The sequence below is a fragment of the Aphelocoma coerulescens genome (assembly GCF_041296385.1).
Source record: "Aphelocoma coerulescens isolate FSJ_1873_10779 chromosome Z unlocalized genomic scaffold, UR_Acoe_1.0 ChrZ, whole genome shotgun sequence".
Taxonomy (NCBI): domain Eukaryota; kingdom Metazoa; phylum Chordata; class Aves; order Passeriformes; family Corvidae; genus Aphelocoma; species Aphelocoma coerulescens.
In genome coordinates, this window is record NW_027184085.1 from 62,860,377 (window position 1) to 62,882,194 (window position 21,818).

General features: G+C 37.4%; 1 protein-coding gene across 3 annotated transcripts in view; it reads left to right on the forward strand.

Annotated features, from left to right (window-relative positions):
- Positions 1-21,818, forward strand: part of PCSK5 (proprotein convertase subtilisin/kexin type 5) — a 228,352-nt gene that overhangs the window by 149,022 nt on the left and 57,512 nt on the right. For all 3 annotated transcript variants that reach the window (XM_069000752.1, XM_069000754.1, XM_069000753.1), the window contains exons 12-18: positions 587-775; positions 10,121-10,257; positions 15,190-15,333; positions 17,124-17,226; positions 17,790-17,983; positions 19,436-19,520; positions 21,524-21,621. In XM_069000752.1, coding sequence (XP_068856853.1) covers positions 587-775; positions 10,121-10,257; positions 15,190-15,333; positions 17,124-17,226; positions 17,790-17,983; positions 19,436-19,520; positions 21,524-21,621 — 950 coding nt within the window. The remainder of the gene's footprint in view (positions 1-586; positions 776-10,120; positions 10,258-15,189; positions 15,334-17,123; positions 17,227-17,789; positions 17,984-19,435; positions 19,521-21,523; positions 21,622-21,818) is intronic.

The following is a 21,818-nucleotide window of genomic DNA, read 5'->3' on the forward strand; positions in this document are numbered from 1 at the left end:
ACCAGGCTTAAAAGCAAAATTCTGATATGTGTACTCTGTGGATATAGAGACAGCATCAATCTTAAGGCACACTTCCAAAGCATTATGATTATTGTTGATAATTATATTTGACAGGCTTGATCTATAACTGTTATAGTCTGCAAGGATGTCATGCCAATTTAAACCAGCTGAGTCAGGGGCCTTTTGGTAGTTAACATGTAATACTTGCTGTTACGTAAGCAAGAACCAGCTATGCCAGGCATTTCCTGGGGTTTAGCAACCAGCTGTGATCCCATGACAATCTCAGCAATTCTCAGCTGGCCACTAATCCACAATAATGCTCTGTCCCAAAGGCTTATTCCTATTTTACCTTGTGTATATGCTTAGCAGAAACCCAGGCAGTTGCCATTAGCCATTATCTGCAGTAAAATAATTACCCTGTAGTGGTATTTTCAGCTAGGAAGCACATTTTAAAACTAGTGATGATAGACTACTGACTTCTCAGTTGTCCAACACTGTCATTCTCTGTTTAGCAAAAAAGATGGGGGTGTGTATTTTACACAAAAAGCAAGAAATGCTGATGTTGTTTACTACGCTTCTATTATAGAACAATACGACCTGACAGCGTTGTCCGTTCAATTTACAAAGCCACTGGCTGTTCAGATAATCCTAACCACCATGTGATCTACTTGGAGCATGTTGTTGTGCGTATCACTATTACTCACCCTCGACGTGGAGACTTGGCAATTTACCTAACCTCTCCTTCTGGAACTAGGTCACAGCTCTTGGCCAACAGGTATAGTATGACAACCCAATTTCACAGTACAGTCAGCATGCAGAGCCTGCATCGAGATGTTCGTGTCAGCAAAGAGCAGTCAAGCCCTTACAGCAGGGTTGCTAGAAGACACAGGCTAATTATTTTTTCTTAGAGAGATGGGCAGAGCAAAGTACAAATTAACTCAAATATGACAATCTCAGTAGAAGAGTAGTGTTAAAACTGTTGAACTCCACGACAAAGATTAGTCAATTTCAATGGTTCTTGTGTGGCTCACCATTTATTAGATAGCTGGAAAATGTGAAGAAAATAGTAACAGGCTCAGTGTTCATAAGGAAGCTGAATGGAAGTGTTTCTACATGCTATTGCCACTTATTTTTTATTTTTCTCCTTTCTTATCCTTTTTTTTTTCTTGATAGCAGTGAAAATCAGATAGAATTGTGTATCTTTGCTACTATTTTTTTTAGGCCCCTGATGTTACATCTTTCCAAGTCCTTTTTTTCAAAGTAAACATACTCAATCCATGAAAGGCTTATAGTGGGAGAACACTGAAAAGTAGCACTGGCGCTTGAAATGAAAGGGTTCACTTGTAAATTGCAAATTAAAGTTTTTAAAAGTTAGCCATCGCCTTCAAAAATTTTTAAAAGTTAGCCATCAGTGCAGTGATGGATACTTGCTTTCAAATGTCCAGCCATTTTAACCACAACTACTAAGAAAGATCAATCTTCTTCCTCATCCTGTCACCTCTATGTTATGTTTTTGGAGGAACTGTCACAGTGCATCAAATTGTGTTTTTTTTCTCCTGACTGAACTCAGACAAGTATGTCTTTGTCCAGTGTGTCATTGCCAACACTAGTGCAATCTATGTCCCTGGTAAGTGGACTGAATCATTAGCAAACTGAAAGACTTCTCAGTGATGTTTCTATTTCCCTGGTCTACTAGCAGAAATTTTCTTCAAAGAAAACACTGGCAGTCTTTCCCATGTAAATCTCGCTAAATCCAGGGTCAAGAACACTGCCTCCTACCAGAGATGGTTATGGCCCTAAGAAACATCAGAAACCTTTCCAAACTTTACCCCAGTTCCAAATGTGAAAATAAGTTACATTTACCGTAAGAAATGCTTGTATACTTCTCCAGCTGGCTAGAAATCTTCCTGATGGGACTATAATATGATAGATAATTCTTTTTTCTTGGTGACTTGATTTAGATGACTGCCATTCTGCTAGACATAGAGCATGGCTCCCATAGAAAAGTTGATGTTAGCTGATGTTATGTGTCAGAAACTGCAAAAACTGCCATGTATCAAACCTGTATTGTGAGAACTCTTCTGCCATCATGCTTAAGTCTTCACAAAAGTTAATATCCCTAGTCCTGCTCCTCAGGGCTTTTAATGAATTGGGAGTGGCCTGCTTTCCAGACTGCTTTTTGTCCATACTTCCTCATCCAAAAGGAAACAAAAAGCCTGTTTTGGAGACAGGTGGAGCTCAAATAGACTTGGTTCCGATTGAAGTGTGAATACACATTTTCATTAGAGATTATGTTATTTTAAAAGAAAAGGTAAACTGAAAATACTCTTTAAGCTGTATAAGTAATTCACCAAATGGAGAGAAAGTTGTCCTGGAATTTTGGGGTCCTCTAGAATATCTCCTGTGTTTCATTGCAAGTGCTGTCATAGGTTGCTGATAAAGCACATAGGCACACACATCTATATCTCCCTGCTGCACTACTACACTGAGCAAAGAATTTGTCCTCTGCTAACCAGTGTGAGGCAGGTTTCTCTTACTAGTTATGAAACAGGCTTTTGTTTTCTGTTTGAAGAAATCCCTCTTTAGTTTTCTCTTCCATTTTCATGCAGTAGTTCTTCCTTGGTGCAAAATGAAAAAAAACTGAAAGTCATCCAACTAGGTATCCAAACAAAACAATCTTGTGTAAACCCAGTGGTCTTCACACAGCTAACTTTTGGCTCTAGGCTTTCATGTGTTGCAGCTGACTCACAGCAAGTGGGAAATACATTCCAATATTCACAGTTCACCTCTGGTGATGACTGGTGCATGGAATAGGTACAAAATTCAATTCAATCAGTCTCTCTGTAACCCCTGCACCTTACAAGGTAATTACTTTCTCTACTTGCAGTAGAGAAAGGGAATGTAAATATACATATTAAAATAAGGGGATGTTCAGCTCTTTCTTATCTGATAGTATCAGAAGACTAAACAGAAAAAGAAACCTGAAAGGTCTTTTCCGGTTTTAGCACTTCCAGAAAACAAATTATTCATGACAGAGCTCATAGAGTCTCACCAGAAATTCCCTTCCCACGCAAACTTCAGAGATATACTGACTTGCCATCACACTGGACTGAAACAAACAGCTCTGGGCTACTAATGTTAGGGATAAATGTATATTGCAAATTCTAGGTCTGAATTACCTAGAACCTTCACGAGCCCTTTCTTAGGGTAAAGTGATGGATATGAACACAATACTTTCCAAAATGGTGTTTCAAGGCTTATTTTATTTGTCTTTGCTGTAAGAGTTACACAGCTTAGAGGAAGTAATTTCCTGAAATTAGTAGTATGCTGTGTGTTGTTGATGTATATGTTTTAGCATCATGTTGTAAAGCAAAACTTGAAGTAGGATTGTTGTTATTCACTAGTACGAAATACTAGTTATGAGGCTTTTGATTTTTAAAGTATCAATAATACTGAATATCAGTGAATAAATGCATTCAGCTGTAAGCATACATGCATTTGGCATACGTGCATACACACATTGGCAGCAAATAGTCTGGTTTTTATGCTATAGGCAAAGGGCCCAGAGGCTGTTGTACATTGCTACTGACTGAGATGTTTTTCTCAGACATACAAGACTTTTTAATGCACATGTACAGGATTAATAGCAGCAGTACCAGCTGTTTTTACTGAACCCAGGGAAAACCTCATTGCTTTACATTTACTCATCTGGGTTTAATTTGAAGCAGTTTGCTGGTAAAATGTTTTTAAGTGCAAAAGGTATATTTTACATGTGCAATTCTCCACCAATTCTGGAAGAAAAGTCATTGTGCGTAATTTCTGGTGCATTGACAAGTAGGTCCCTCAAGGCAATATTTGGCCTTTTTTCTGCATATTTTATCCTTAATGTTGGCATCCCCTAAAATGACTTCAGTAAGAAAACTTGTTAGTCAGAGGCAATGTGGATTCCTTTGCAGGCATTTGGTGGATTACACTGTCACTGGTTTAAGCCTTACGTGCATTCTTCAAAATCTGCATTACAGGGAACATCTGCTTTGTTGTTTGGAAAGTACTAAACATGATTACATTGGATGTGCTGCAGCAGAGGAAAATACAGGCTGGGAGAGTATTGGCTGGTGTGAGGATGAGGCTAGATTTAAGTCCAAAGGGGAACAGTATCCCCTTTTCAAAAACAATTGGCCAGCGGATTTGGCAGCATGGGTTTCTGAGTGTTTTTTGAGACATACCAAGGTCAGTTCTAACAAACATTCAGTACAGGCAGGCTGTGGAGGAGAAGCTAAATACAAAGGGGGTAGGAGAAGCAAACTTAGGGCTCATTTGTCTCCCACTGAAGTCATGGCTTATTTAATTTTTGCCCTTTAAATTTAAAGCAGCTGTTGCCATTTGAACCGCGTAACTGAAATATTTCAGCCACATGGTGGCAACTTTCCAGGCCACTAGCTTCATAAGCTTATATGGCCCTGGTATTAATAATACTTCTCTTCAGTAACAAAAGAAAGTATTTTCATGGCCATCTTTTTCCTATCATGAAACCTTAGACAATCAGTAAATTTTAATAATACCATCCTCTGCCGAAAACTCTTAGACCAAAACAAAGTTATTCTTATCTAATCTTAATCACTTGTTTGCTTCATAAAAGACCTTGGTGATCTGAAGTAGAGGAAAACTTTATTTTCTAGGCATCCATCTTTTCTGCAGCTTACATGTTATACTCTAATATTAAACAAAAGCAACATTTTATGTATCCTATTACGATGAAAATTAAGGGCCAACCTTCATGCTGGCTCTCACTGAAAAGGTCTCTGAGGTGGTAGTAATCTTAAATCCACAATGAGCAAACAATAATCCTACACTTGTACTGTGTCTACAGGGTGAAACAATTCTTGGAAAACTGTTTTTCCCAAATCATACTTGCTGTGTTTTGTTTCATTCATACTGGCTGTATCTTTTTTTTCTTTTTTTTCCATTTTCTTTTTCTTTTGGGGGGTTGATGAATAGGTATCCCACTACAGAGCAGCTGGCTGACCAGTGGAGTGTGTGGAGCTCCTCAGCCTGACATGTGTGCCAGTAATGATGGATCATTTACTGTGGATATGTGTAGTCACTGGGGACAAGCTCTCCACTTTTAAAGATGATGGTTGCAGTACTAGACACTATTTCTGTCTGGCAGGCATTGTATGCTGTTGTTCATGTTACTCCAAACAACTTTATCATGATAGTTCAGAGATATCATAAAACTAACTGTGATAACCAGATGTATCATGGAAATGCAAAAAAAAAAGGTGCGTATGCGTATACTTTAAATATGTCTTCTTTAGCTCCACATCCAGAAATTTTAAGTGATCTTCCACATGTAGGTTAAAAAGCTACTGAAATACCTAGTGTGTTCTCTGACCATTTCTTTTTTTCCAAATACTTCAGTGCAGGTGGGCAGTAGGGTCTGGCTGAAGCTTTGGTTAAGTCAGTTTGAGCTGTCTGCAGTTTCTCAGGGGCTACATCTCACAGGGAGCTGATGATTCGACCCTGTGGAGAAGAGCTGCTTTAAGGAGAATAGTTGACCAAAGCACTTCCAGGTACGCAGCTTGGGAAGGCACTGTGTAGTCTCTTCAAACCATAAGCACACTTGAAGACTTGTGGCCATGCAGACTTCTGGGCAAGGACCACTTGCCTGTGAGGCTGCCAATTTAGCGTGCTGGAGCACATCATAACAAAGACTGCTGCTGTAGGAGAAGAAAATTCCTATCTCTTGCCAGCTACTCCACTGCAGCCATAGCCACGAGCTAGTGCAGAGTTTCCAGGCTTTTAATGCATTGAGTTCAGTATGCAACCATTGCTGTCATCAGGTGCAGCTGCACCTTCTCAGCTGAAAAAAAGAATCTTGATAACTAAAAAGAAGCTCCTTTTATGCATTTACTTTTTATTGTTCATGACAGCTGGTGCTGGTGTTGCTAAACAAATCCCCTACATTCACTGCCTTTTCGCATATGAAACTGAAAATTGAAAGAAATTTTTCCAAGCTTTTAGGAATTTAAAGATTCTTTCCTTAAAAAGCTGAAACACTTGTTTGTTGGGTTTTTTAACACTATTAGAAAGCAACTAATTGCCTTCCTCTAGGTCTTAAGTTTGATTACAGATTAATACTTCCACTTTAAATTATATTGTTGAAGAGAAAGGTAACACAATTTTTAGGCTGAAGTGATGGCAGTGGAAGAGACTAAGACTCTTGAATTTGTTTTAAGAAAATAAGTATTTTATTCTACACTGTGAAACATATATTCTTATATAGACATACATATAGTATGTGATAAGTATGTCATGAAACTTCTCAGAAGAGAAGAGCAATTTTTTTCAAATGTAATACTATTCATTGTAAGCAGCAGCTTATAATTATATAGTCAATCATTCAGTCACATCCACCCCATGTTGAGTGTTTTGTTTCTAAGAAAGGTCCCCTGAGTAATTGAGCAACAGAACTGGAATTCTGTTGTGGTTATGTTAACAAATAAGTTTTAAAAATTCAAATGTTGTTAATCACTTTGGTGTTTAAAAGCATGTTATGTTTGTGAGTACAGGTATATGATCATGGTCATTAAAACTACCAGATTATTCTAATAATCTTGTTTAAGTATTTTAGTCTATAATAATCTGTAATAGTCAGCTAGTAAGTCATCAGATGGTGCACCAAACTTTATTAGTACATGATAATCTGTGTGATAAGTGTGTATTTGATACGAATTTTGACAAATTACAGAATTAAATTCTGGAGTGGCTGCATGCTCCTTAAATGATACTATGTATTTCTTTCTGAATCAGGAAAGTACAGGTGAACATTTGATAATTTCATTCATTTATTTAACACCACTTAAAGTGAAATCCATGTATTGCCTCATAGGTTCTTTGATTTGAAAGTTTAGTGCATAAACAAAGCAAAGCAAAAGTACATGGACCATTTTGTATGTCCAAAATACATACACAGATAGCCTCAGAGTCAGTATGTTTTCACTGTTCTTCTGACCTGTCTGTAGCTTTTTGTTTGTAGAATCTTTTGTGGAAACACAGTTCATACATTCAAAGATTCCAATTTAGGCCTTATTTTATAAAATTCAAATCTTTCCCAAAGAAGTATTCTTTAAAAAAACTGTTCAATTTTCTCAGAAATAATATTATCAGATCTTACCCATTTCCATGGATGGGAGCTTACAATTCCAGTCACAGCATATTTTAGGTAAAGGTCTTTTTATTGAAACAATATGTGGGGTTTTTGTCTCTTCCACCCAAAATTACTTAAAAGAATTATTAAAATGGAAGTCTGACAACAATTTAAAGTTTCAAAATGAGACAAACCTAGTTATTCAAAAAGTACTATGGAAAATATCAGACTAATTACAGTAAAAATAAACAGCAGTTCATGTTTCTAATGTGTATGAATAGAAGCTCAGTGAATACAGAATTTATAATTGCACAGTACTTATATAATGGTATATAATTTAGTTGCTATAATAGCAAAGAGAAATACTGCTGCCTTGTTGCATTGACAGGGTGTTTAGAAAGTAATGCATTAGCTATCAGAAAACAACAGTAGGGCAATTTGAGTAACAGTTGGAAGTAACCTACATTACTTAAATTGAACATACTTGCATGCAAATTCTGGATAATAACTGTGTAGTAATTTCTAACATTTCAGTAAATGGCATGTGCCATGCATTTGTGAGATCTGCTATATTCACACAACTGATTTAACAGTGACGTGAAACAGGCCCATTCTGCTGCCAAAATATGTCTACATATACACTTATAGGCACACACACAGAAACACAGAACCGTATCAGAAGAAAATCTCACACAATTATCAGTGAAAATGAATCCCAATGTATATTTAAATTTATAAGTGCTATTAAATTAGACTACTATTATAGGCATTCATTTAAAATGGAAGAAGGTAGCACAAATTGAATGGCAAGTTGAACTTGAGTCAGCAGTTCCATGGCCAGCGTGTCAGGAAGGGGTCAAGCGTGTCCTGGGGTGCCTCAGGCCCAGCATCGCCAGCTGGGCAAGGGAGGGGATTGTCCCGCTGTGCTCTGCACTGGGGCAGCCTCACCTCCAGTGCTGGGGACGCTTTTGGGCACTGCAATGTAAGAAGGTTATAAAGTTATTAGAGAGTGTCCAAAGGAGGTTGCAAAGATGGGGAGGGGTCTGAAGGGAAAGCCGTACATGGAGCAGCTGAGGTCACTTGTCATATTCAGCCTGGAGGATGCTGAGGGGAGACCTCATCACAGTCTACATCTTCCTTGTGAGGGGAAGCAGAGGGGCAGGCACTAACCTCCTCTCTGGTGACCAGTGACAGGATCTGAGGGAATGGCCTGAAGTTAACTCCTGAAGGGGAGTTAAGCTGCATATTAGGAAAAGGTTCTTCATCCAAGTGTGGTTGGGCACTGGAACAGGCTCCCCAGGGAAGTGGTCACAGCACCAAGCCTGACAGAGTTGAGGATTGTTTGAACAGTGCTCTTGGAGACATGGTGTAATTCTTGGGGCTTTCCTGTGTAGCACCAGGAGGTGGATTTTGATGATCCTTGCCAGCTCAGGATACTCTATGGTTCTGTGATTCTATGTTTGAAATGAGAGCATGAAAATCAGGTTTTGATTTTCATAATATACTGATACAAAGTGCACCAATCATGTAGGTCCATACAGTTTCTATTGCAAGAAGTGTAGGACACAGAGTACCTGACTTCATGCCTCTGACTGACCAAAGCTTCCAGCAAGAACTATGGCATTTTATTCCTACCCAGTGTGGCAGGAATGTACCTACACAAGTATCTTGTTTTCCCAATATTTGCTGAACTTCACAGCCTTTTGAGAATTAATCTTGAAATTAGCTTAGAAAGGAACAGATTCACGTGAATTCAAATATAACATTTCTGTTGTCTAATGCTAGGTTTTTCTCTCTTTTACAGACAAGCATTTTCAATCTGTTGGATTTTCTGCTGTAGAGATTCTTGTTTTTTAAAAATATTTAAGCACAGCTATTACCACTGGAATTTTCACACATAAAGACCAAATTAAAATAATGATAAATACTACACACACATATATATGTATATACATGTATGTATAAATTAACGTGCATACATATCTCTGTGTGTATATATATACAAATATATAAAAATACATATATGTGAATGTATAGTTATATATGTATTTTTAGAAGTTGAGCCATTTGATTTTATTGGAGGCAACAGTCCTTCTTAGAGTGCTCTTCTCATCAATAGTTTTGGGGTACCAAGCAGCACACTGTGAACACAGAATAAAAGTGCAAATTCTCTTGTGTCTAATCCCTGGCCAGGAAGGGTCCTCCTTCCCCTTCTCCTATGGGATCACAATCACATTACAGTACCTGAAATGGGTCTCCCTATACTCGAAATTATCATCATCCAGGCCTACGTTCTAATGTTTGCACTCACAACCTAGGTAATGAAATTAGGGTAATGGTACTGGTTAGATGAAACCATCAGATGCCATTAGTCTTTCAGTTTTACCCAAACTGAGTTCCGTTAAATGTTTGAAGAGGGCAGGCAATACCTTGGTTGTTCAAGGATTGAGGCCAATGTCTCAGTTACGTATTACTTCCTCACAAGAAGTGACATGTATTAAATCACAATTGTCTTAAATGTCATCATTTTTATTTGGTTTAATACTTTCAAGTTTTCCAATCAAAAGCCAAGAATAAATGTTGCTGAAATTTTCCAGCTTACAAATTATTTGTATTTATTTACATCATGCTATTAAAGCAGTGAAATTCTGTATTATATATAGTTTTTCCAAGACCCACAAATCCTATTAAATAGTATTAGAAATTCTGGTATTTTTGCAATGGATTTGCTTGCCATTCTCTTTTTCATTATAAAAACATGATGGCATGTAAAGACTCTCTTCCATCAAGCAACAAAAAACGGTTGAATGTGCTTGAAATGCATGTGAGAAAACCATAATGAATAATGTTTGTAAAGGTACAGATGAACGAACTGGCTGATTATTATATTATTCAAGAGTTTGCACACTTGGAGGCACAGCTTCCCAGGAAAAGAAGTTTTCATTGAAATAATGTCATGATTTGTTTTAGGCTATTTGATCATTCCATGGAAGGATTCAAAAACTGGGAGTTTATGACTACTCACTGCTGGAGTGAAAAAGCAGCAGGTGATTGGATCTTGGAAATCTGTGACACTCCATCTCAGCTGAGAAATTTCAAGACCCCAGGTAGGACTCTAGCATTTATTTGGGCTCTGTGAATTCTGAAAAGTGCTGCTGTTTTACACCTTTTATTTACAGCTGGAATATCTGTAAATGAAATATCTGGACCACACACTGGTTTTAGTGTGAAGCCATAGCTGGGAAGAGCATTATTCTAAATTTCAGTTATCAGTGCACTCTTCATTTTTATGTTACTGTTATATACCTTTTAAGACACATGGTTCACTTTTATTCTGGCTTATTTCTTTTTTTTTTTAGATTAATTTCTCCCTAAAAAATTTAATATACAGATCAGCCTTACTCAACCACTGTTGATAGAATTGAATGAGAATTTTAATTCTGTATTTATACTCTGCTTTAGCTCTATCATATTCTGATAGCCAATCTCAACTTTTAAAATAAGCTTCTTTGTCCAGTCATCAAATCCTATTTTCTTATTGGCTGACTCAGTAGCCTGCATAACCTGATTTTAGTTTTTTAGGATAGTAAACCAGCAATCATAAGCCAAAATTTTGAAAAGCTTTTACACAATATATGGTTAGTCAGTCCCTAATGAAGACCACGATAATGTATGAGTTTCAAAATTTCTGAGCAGGGAACAACTTGAAGACTCTGATAACTTTTTACAGTTATCAGGCCAGTGTTATTCAAATGTTAGCTGTATAGTCATGTGGTTAACTTTAAGCACAGCATTTTGAAAATCTTGATTATCTTCACCTAGAGCTCTGCAAGAAAACACCAACATTGCCAGTGTTTTAAATTTTACTTTATCACCACTGATCACTTCTCACCATAGCTTTGCAGTCTTGAAAGGTTCTTAGCCAAATGATAAACACACCACTAAATGAAAAGCAGAGTTTCCAGTACACTAAAAAGGGGTATGCACTAAATGTGTTTGGAAAAGCAGCCATAGAGTATAAGCAAAACTGCCCAGGGATTCAAGAGGAGGTTTCGTGTTTGGGTTTTGTTTTACTTTTCAGTGCTTTAAAATTTAATAGAGGAGAGGTATTAAGCAGCAAATAAGTAATTTAATTTTAATCAGATTGCTGAAAAGAGTTAAAAATCAAGTATTTTCAGTTCCATTTTACACTTGTTATTCCTGATGCATCCAGGAACATCTCTGGTGTGAAGGACAAATTCGGGTAGCTCTTCACGTTTGTGTGTACCAGAACCCACTGGTTCATCCAACAGGCATGAAGAACAACCACAGAGCAACACATTTCAGCTATTTCCCTCTTTTCTTCCCTGACACATGCCTTGCACTAAAAAAGAGGTAGCATGGAGCCATTTTGCAAACTTTTAATCTGGGCAATTCTCTAGACATATTTTACAGGCCTTTTACGTCATCAGGATGGTCTCAAAGTGGCCTGCTACATTTCCAGCTTTACAGTTCAAAGCCTGTTCCTGCACACTCCTGCACACTACAACTACATTTATGGTTGTATAGGTCTTACCAATTTATTGATTTCAATACTTTATAGATACTCTTCTCAGTGGAATTGATTTCCTTTCCTCCATCAGAACTAAGGCCTAAAGATGCAACTCTGGGAGAAAGGGCTCAGTAAGGCTAGGGGATTGGGAGAAAGTCGGTTTACAAAACTAAGGGGTGTGGAGGAAGCTGATATACTGCAAGAATTCTGCTGGAGAGCTTATTCTCTACTTTGTTTTAAGCACAATGCAGAACACTGCTTGAGACTAGTTTGGTTTTTACGTGCATTTGGTTTTCACAAGATGCAGTGTGGTTGTGAATTTGGATCCTGGTTCATTGTATACTGTCTAGTAATGTATCCCCCATCTTTCTAGAGCAGTGATTGCCCTCTGATGAAAGCTGTCCAGTAACTCTTCTGTTCAAAAAGATTTGGAAGTGCCTGCCATATTTAGTGGTGGATAAATTCAGCTGTTTGGGCATATCGGGATTAGTCTCTGCACTGAAGAGAACATGAAGTAAACAAAAGGTGCTTAAACATAATTTATGCCTGGTGCCTCTCCAGTTCATGGTGCCTCTTCAGTTTATCACCATAGCCTGCAGTTTATCACACTGATATCATCATCATGCCTGTTTCTTGTTCGTGTTCTGTGCATGTGTTTCTTAGCTCTTGAAAGATCTTATAATTAAGAGTTGCCATTAAATTAAAAAGAAAGACCCAACGTGTCATCATATCCCTGCAGTGGCAAGGTAATGCCACATCTGTTACCTGAAAAGAAATGCAGAGTCCAGTTCATAAAAGTAGTGCATGTAATTTCTACATTTAATTCTGTAGAGTTTATGGAGATGGACATACGTTTGCCATAAAACATTGTGATGTACCCTTTCTTCTATAAATACAATATGGGACCTTTGGTATACATCTGAAGTAAAAGCAGGGAAAGGATTATTCTAGCCAAACTAAATGATGGAATCAGCCAAAAATGGGGAAAGAAAGATTTTGGCTTAAATGTGCGTATTTTGTTTATTCATTATAAAAGTGTGCGTGTATGTATATATACTTAGTTATTGAAATATTTCATTGTGTAAATTAAACCCACCTCGAGGAAGACTTCATTTGCTTGCTGGCAAGTCATATGAATTTTTCTCCTCTTTATTTACTGAACCGTTCTTATAAGGCAGCTAATCTCCTGAGAGACCCTACATTATTCCCCTTGCTGCTCTTTTGCTTTATGTATGCATTCAGACTAACAATCCTTCCTGCGGTGATGGTAGTACAAGACCTTCTGTATGTGTAAAATGCAGGCACAGTATGCTGTGCCTTAGGAGCATTTTTACCTGTGGTTGTTTGTAGTTGGTTCTTAAGAATACTTTTATCAGGGTTCTGGGAGAAATATAAGACTTCGGGAAGTTGAGTGAGTTTTGCCTCATAATAAAAGATGAGGATAAAAAGATCTGAATAACTTAATAAAACACATTTCTTTTTATTGCATCCAGTGTATTATGGTTTATATGCTGTAGAAGTGATTTAAAACACAAAAAAAGCAGGGACTGGACATGGAGAAGCTGTATTTTAGAAAGGGATGTGATGACTGCATATCTGGTTAAAAATTATCTCCCTGTGTGACTTCTTTTTAAAAAAGAAAACTGTCATTAAGGACACAGTTGGATCAGTCTAAAGAATATCGAGATGTAACTTGATTCCCACATGTCTTTAGAGGAAGAAAATACATGATTTGGATCTTTTTAATCTAATAGGTTTTTAAGAGCTACCTGTCTGTGGGTAGGAGAAGACAAATTGAAAACAAGGTGTATGCAGTTTTACAGCCAAGGTAATTAGCCCGTAGTGTGGCAGCAGGTGTGGTAGACTTGTCAGCAGTTAATATTTTAAATCAAGATCAAATGTCTCTTTAAAGAAAATTATAATTCAGATGTGAAAAGCTGAAAGCTACTGTGTGACACAACTGCCACATGATGTAGTCTCTGCCTGTAGTTTCTGCTCAAAAACTGAGTGTAGAGCAGAGAAGGTTTCATATGAAGTGTAGAAATTTTTTTCTCAGAAGGAGGCTTGGCAAGAGACATAGATTCATAGAGGTAACATAGATTCCCATCTTTAGCCCTAGTATAAACTATTTAAAAGAATTTGTTTAAGATCTGTCAGGTAGTGTATTTGATTATTGTTGCTTACTGCTAAAAGCATGCATGTACAAGGAGAGAGATGTTTGTCTTTGTCTTTGCCATGTCAGTGGAGGTTACCAGATGACATTGGGAAAATACAGGAAATCACTTGTAAAGGTCAAATTAATTTGCTTTCACGGATTGAAAAAGTCCAAGTGAACAGCATTTCAATTTATTGAGTATCATTAAAATTAAAGAAGAGGAAGATTGCTTGAATTTAATTTTACACAAAGTATACTACATTATTTTCTTGAGAAGAGTCATACCTGAATTACATTTCTCATTAAATAATAGTTCTCCTTGGAAAGAATTTTAACCACAGGCTCCAAAACAGGATCATTCAAATTCTCCCTGCTTCTCTAATTTCTCTTTATTCTGATAAGAATTTGACATTTATAACTAGCTATTCCAGCACAGATTAACATAACCGAGACAATAGGATGATACCAAACTTAGGTTGCACCTTTTCAAGTAGGGATGTGGGTTTTATTCATCATTACTTTAGGCATTATTTCAGGCCTGAGTGTTTTTGCTTTTTCTCCAAGTTAATTCACCTGGTAGTATAAAGAGAAAGATGGGGACTGAAAGTTCACCCTTTATGTTCTGACAGCATGAACTTGAAACACCTTTATCTTTTTATTCTTCCCCCAAAAAAACTTACCAGAAAGTCAGATAATGCTTCAGGTGGCCAGACAATTTTTTCTGTCTTCACTCAAATATTAAGAGGATAAAATGCTAATCATGATTGCAGACAGTACAGTGATATATCTGCCAAATAACTGGCACAAATAAATTAGAAATTATGCTGGTTGCATGGGAAACTGATGTTCTTCCACTGAGATTTTAAGAGAGGCTGTTTCTTGTTCATCAAGTTGTGTCCTACAAGTCAATGAAAGGTACTCTTATGTAATCCCTTTATTAAGTCAGAATTCTGAATACTTCTACTTAGCTAACAGATCTCAAATTATAATTACCAGACAATTAATAATGTTCTGAGTGGAAGGCGAAATCCAGAGCAAATCCACCTTATTGAGTACCATATACATATTCCAAATAACTGTATGCCCAGATGTTTTGTTTATTGTTTACATTGAGTTCAGTCTGTGGTGCAAACCTTTGCTAGACCTACAAGAGATTTGCAATGAAAGTACAGTGTAAAGTGCTGATTGAAGAAAATAGCTTTCTCAGCTTATAGTAAAACAACTGTTTCACTTACTTGAAAGGCAGTGTCTTCCATACCTACTCATAACAACATGCTTAAAAGTGACATACTTTTGTAAGACACAGAAAAGAGAAGTAGTTCTGAAAACAGTTTTATAATACTTAACTTCCAGGAAAATTGAAAGAGTGGTCCTTAGTACTGTATGGAACATCCATCCAGCCTTACTCACCAAGAAATGATTTTTCCAAAGTGGAAAGAGTGCGCTCTAGTCCAGTTGAAGACCCTACAGAAGATTATACAGCAGATGACTATTCAGGTGTGTACATTCATTTACTCTATTTGTGCATTTACTGAAACTTAATGGCTTTAAGGATGACCTGAGAACCTGCATAAGTAAAATGTTCAGTGAATTGGATTCTTCATTGAAAATGGGAAGTATTTGTTTCATAATTTTAAGTGTTTGAGTTTGTATGCATAGAGCTATATATTTTTAAGCTACAATTAACATGCTATGAAGAATGTTTTGCATATAAGTATATAAAGCTATATATACTTATGCACATATAAATATATATGGGAAAAACTTTATCTTCTACATCTGTGTTGTTTCTCACTGATCCCTAGAGAAGTTTTTCAACCTTGTCATTAGACTTTAATAGAGCTAGATTTTTAGCACTGCAAAATAAGTCAAGTGGGCAGTTTGTTACATGTAATCCACCATTAGCAGTACCATGTGATGAATGTGAAGTGTATCTCTGGCCAGCAAAAAGGAGAACAAAGTTCAATATAGTATTTTCTGTTATTCCATTCTCCTTTCATACATGTCAGTCCCACAGTCTCTATTTTAGATAGAGAGCTGCAGAACTCCTTATTTTGGTAGGTAATGAAACACTACTATCTCTACTGTAAAGGTCACTAACTTCTTAAAGTTTTGTACGAAGCAAACTCTACACATTTCATTCAGGAGAGAGCAGTGATCCTGGAAGTTGTAACTTCACCCACAGTCATTGTTCATCTGCATAAAGGCAAGACTTGATGGTTCTCTCCTCCCATAGCAGGAAGGATCTATTTGAAAACTGTAAGAAAAAATTGATAGAATATCTTGAGTTGGAGCAGATCCACAAGCATTATCAAGCCTAACATGAGTGCAGGTGAGATGGAAGACATGCAAATCAGTGAGTACTAGCTGAGGCTTTTGCAGCATGTAGCAGCACAGAGCATTGGGGCCCTGTTGTCTGGTTCCTTGGGTCATGGTAGCCACTTGGACCTTGGACCAGTTGATATCCATTCAGCAACCAGAGTAGCCACTGATCGTAATATTCATACTGATTTATGTTTTTATTTTATTTATGCTTTTTATAAGTTATTTTGCTAATCATTCCTAATTATGAATTACAGAAGCTTTCACACATTTCCAAATAAAACAAGGATGCCATACTTGTTAAAAAAGCTTGCCTTTTGTTTTTAAGTTTTGAATTGAAATCAAGCAGGTATTCAGGAAACCTCCCTGCCCAGCCATCCAGGAGCCACTCTTGCAGTCATGCTCTCAACACTTGAGCTAGGACCGAGGCCCCTTCAGAGCTACACACCCCACACTCACACAGTCAGACCAGGTTTCCTTACTAGCTCGACCCTAGTTTTCCCATAGCATTGTCTCAGACTTCCCAATACTTAGAATAATTTAATCTTGGTGCCGTAACAAAATAACAAAATGACAGCTTGAGCTGAGTGCCTCTGAGAAGGGACCCTGAACAAGGGAAACCCTGGGCTTTTATACCCTTACAGTTTAAGTGCATGGAAGTCTCAGTGTTTTGGCTGTTGCTGTGTCTCTAAGTGTCCGGTCACCTGACCAGTACCACAGGTCCCCGTGTCCTTTTTTCTGTGAAGTGTCTGCATGGCCTCTTGCTTGGAGCTTCTGCCACCCAGAGCTCAATCTCGAGCTCACACTGCAGGCAGCAAACCAAGCTACCTGCGCTAAACGTAGTCCTTAACGCAGGAAAGCAAAGTAGTTGCATTCTGCAATAAAATACTGTGTTTTAAGGTGTCCCAAGTACTAAATGAGAAGTTTTAATCCCTTTGGCCGTCTGTATTCTGTTTTTACTACAGGTCCCTGCAATGCAGAATGCAGTAAAGTAGGGTGTGACGGACCAGGACCAGATCATTGTACTGACTGTCTGCACTATTACTACAAATCTAAAAACAACACCAGGTAAGACAAAGAGGAAAAAAAGCTTCACTTCATTGATTTCTTGGTATATATCTTAACTTTCTTTCATTTTCTTTTCATTGCAGTCATGGATAATTCATTTTCCCCTGACTTTAAAAAATTTTCTTTGGAGTTAAAAAAACCCCAAACCCTAGCTTACCAGAATTTAAACTACAACTTAGAAAAACCCTTCTCTGATTATATCCCCACCTCTTTCTTTTCCCTAAGAGGCTCTCTCTGTATATGTATACATATATATGTATGTAGACTCTCATGGCTACTATAGCTTATGTGATTAAGTGAACAGGACAGGAAGAAATGTAGATGGTCAGAAATTATACTGAAGACTGACTAGCCATTTGCTAGTGAGGTAGCATATGTGTAGGGACATAAATGCAAGAGAGTCAGCTTGATGCAGTGCCTTGAAGGGTTGCATCTTAGTAAACACATGGTCCTTAGAAAAGCAACAATGCTGAGAAATACTTCTGCTTTGCAGTCATGGTCCAGGAATGTGGTGGCAGGTTATTTCATTAACAATTCTGCCTTCTCTTCCCTGCTGTCTGCAGGATCTGTGTTTCGACCTGCCCACCTGGTCACTACAATGCAGACAAGAAACGATGTAAAAAATGCTCACCCAATTGTGAAACCTGTGTTGGAGGCCAAAATGACCAGTGCATGACCTGTAAATCTGGCTACTACCTGAATGAAGTAACCAATAGCTGTATTACCAACTGCCCTGATGGGTTTTACCTGGATAAGAGTTAGTATTTCTTGTTGGTTTTGTATTGCGGGCTACAGAATTTGATCTGGGGAGGTTGCTGGGATGGTTATGAGCAGAAAAAGTGTATGTTGATGCATATATCTCTTATCCTATTCCTTTTATTAAATTGTTGCCAAGTGTGATCAAGAATGTCCTGAATAATTTGCCTTTATTTTAAAAACCATACTTGTTGCAGGATGTCTTTTCATCTGGGGATGGCTGGGAGTAACAGTAGCAGAACTAGGGCAGCTCAAGAGCAAGTCAGTTGAAGGATAGAACAGGTTATCACTGCCTGGGAAAGGGACAGACAGCACCCACATTCTGACCGTGAGGAATTCCCCATTCAGCCAGATTATATGGCACCAGGAGTGAGAGCTGAGAAACTGGCCGTGGCCAGTGAATCAGAGCTCTAAGAAAAACAATTTCTTCAGATGTGACATGGTTGCAAATAATGTTTCTGACAGACCTAAGCACCTACAGAGTGATGTGACTGCCCAAGAGCAGTAATCCTCAGCCATGATGGATACTGCCTTCAGCTTCCTCCTGTGATTGCCAAGTAGACTGTCCATGTTTAATTTCCAGCTTTGGCTAACAAAAACACTTAGACATGTATTCAAACATGCTTAAAACTCCAGTGACTTTTGTTGTCTTTAGACACTCCTTAGAAGATAAATGTGTTCTCAGGAGCTTCGTTCATCTAGGTACCTAACCTTTTGCTTTCTCCAGCATGAAGCTGTGTGTTCGTTTTTGAGAACTAGTAAAAACAGGTCTTACCTTAATTCTTCCATTTTCACTGTGCAAGAACTACAGTAAAGAGAACTCTTCTCCACGTAAATTAAGATGCTTAGATGAAAATTTAGGATTAAATGGGAAAATTAAGTTTTTCTTCTCAGAAGGGTATGTGTCCCTGCATGTCAAAAGACAACAGGGCTGAAGAGAGAGAGACATTTCTTACATAAGGGATCTCTAGAGAGTAAAAGGCAGGTGTTAAGTAATTTATGTATTTACTTTGTTAAGATCAGATCTGTTTATGCAGGTGTGTCTTTTAGCACCAAATCAGGAAGACAGGACAGACTGCTTGCATGGAAGGGGTAGGATTGCAGGACAGTCTCCAGAACACATGGCAATCATTATTGCATATCACTCCTGTATGAGAAGCTGTCTTTAGTCCATATTATAAATAGTGAATGTAAATTTTTAATGTTTATGAAAAATTTTTAATGGCTTCAAAACATATTTTTCTCAGGGTGCAACTATAACTTCAAATGGATAGAAATGTTGAAAACCATTTGATATTTGATGGAAAAAGCTAGTGATAGGCAGAATTTTGCTATTTCAGTCTAGCTTGATGTTTTTGTCAAACTAGAAAGTCATGCAATACTATATTCACACAATTTTATCAAACAAAACTGACCAAGGTTTTCTGGGCTGTTTTCTTTTTTTCTCTTGTAGATAAGATTGTTTGTCGAAAATGTAGTGAAAACTGCAAGACCTGTGTTGAATTCCAAATTTGCACAGAATGCAGACATGGCCTAAGGTAAGGAAAATATGGATGTCACTAAACGTAGTATCTGAAGAGGTATACAAAGCTGTAAATACACAATGAAGAACATCAGATAGCTATTTAACCTTGCATGGCCCTCATTTCATCTGTTCCAATGCATTTTAGTCTGTAATGGTATTCCTGAGTGCCAGTTTGGCTAACAACAGATTTTTTAGAAGGCCTTTCATTTCAGGTAACATAAAAGCCAGTCATATGGAAAGCTGGCTTCTTCAATTTTTGACCTACGCTATGTCAGTCAAGGATTATTTCAGAAGTAGAGTAAATGAATTATATTAATCTTTCTGATTCATTCAATGTGGTAGTTAGAAATTATTTTCTTATCTTTACTGTATTTTGTCATGTATGCAGTCATTCACTTATCTCAAGTACCTGAGGCTCAATTCTATTACAGCACAGTATTTTAAACAGCAGTGGAGATTTTTTCTTCAGAGGAGAACTTAATTATTCTTGAAAATGGTAGATAAAACATACAAAGCAGCAGCGCACATTTCAAGCTCCTTTATAAAGAATGACCTAATGACCTTTTGATCCAAGTAGCAAAGGTCAAAAATCTTATAATATCCATGACAGACTGTATGCTGGCTTAGGGCCACAAAAAAATACGAAGCCAGTATTCAGTATCTGTAGGGGTATTCTTTTGAATACAAGCATTGTGTTAATGTTTTAACACTGAGGTTTCATGTTCCATTAAAGTGAATTTTCATCTCTAAGTAAAAGCTGAATGTTTGCTTCTAGAACATCAATACCTGGATTCCTTTATTGAAATTGAAATATTAAAAAAAATTTTAAAACCCAACTTTCATGTTTTCTTGGGCAATATTAGCAAATTGAGAGTAATTTTAAGTAAATTTTTTTTTTAAATGTGTGGGTATACCAGATAAGTGGAGCCTTTCAGGACATGCATTTTGTATTCCATAGTTGTTCAAAACTTCCTGCATTTTCTTGGCAGAGGTATCAACGAGCAGGGCCTTCCTTGGCTGGGTCTTGAGAGGCCTGGATTCCAGATCTTCTCCATTACTGGCCCATTAAATAAACTTGGGCAAATTATTTTCCCATCTGTAAAAACATGTTAATGCTATGTGTGTTGTAAAGCTCTTCGAGGTGTGTCACTGAGGAAAAATAAGAGAAAAGCAGGGGTTGTGAAGTTCTGTTGAATTGCTAGTTTATTTTCTAAACTGAGACTGAATACACCCTTGAAAATTTTCAGCGGTGCGGAGCTTACACGACTTTTGCTGGATCCAATCTGTAAAAGCATGGTTAGCACTCAGAGTGATAAACCCCGGAGCTCATGAGCATTTTTAGAAAAAGTGTTAAATTGGATGAATGCTGAGGTTCTGCAGAAGATAGTAAACATGGCAGAGAAGTCTTAGTTTTAAAAATAAATAATTTCAAAACAAAATCTAAATGCTAACAAACTGCTATAGGCACCTTTTAACAGGAAAGCAATAAACAGCTACTTCAAGGAATGCATGGAAATGTCACTCTTTATGCTATTTCTTTTCCTCTGTTACTCACATTTTTGCGCTCTCTCTAAAGTGCCTGCAGGCAGAATACCTCCAGCTGGATTCTTGACAAATCTCACAAGCCGCACAGACCTGGCATTCAGTTAACAAGTCCCTTAGCATTTTTTTTATGCTGACCCTGTGCTAAATTCCTGATGGATAATTGCATTTTACATGCCTGAATTTTTAGTGCTGTTTGTCATTGTTAATTTTTTGTCTGTCCGCTATTACTTGGTAGTATTTACAAAGAGTTTGTAAACAGCTTCTTTACTTCACCATGGGCAAAAACTGCTTTGCATTCACTCTTTAAGTGATTGGTGTCTCTAAATTTATAAAATATGCCCCGTGAAGGAAGCTGATGAATACTAGTATGTGTGTTGTTCTTTGGTTAAAAGAGAATTACTGGATTGTGCCCGATCTTGTTGTCCTCTGTTGTCGTTATGTGCCCTGTGCTTTTTTTCCTTTTTACAATAGTTTGCATGGCACCAGATGTGCTATCCGCTGTGAAGAAGGAAAATACCACAGTGGCAGAGAATGTGAACCATGCCACCGTTCCTGTGCAACATGTGCAGGTACCCCACTGACATTTGTCTACATAATTTTCATTCCATATGATTTTATTCCGCTGTGTCACCGTTACAGTATAACATGATTGTTTACATGTAAATCCTTCATTCTCTTACAGCTTTTAATTACATTTTAAATATTACAAACTTCTTTCAGCTAGCATGGAAATCTACGTTTTTAATTGAAAGACTTCATATTTTCC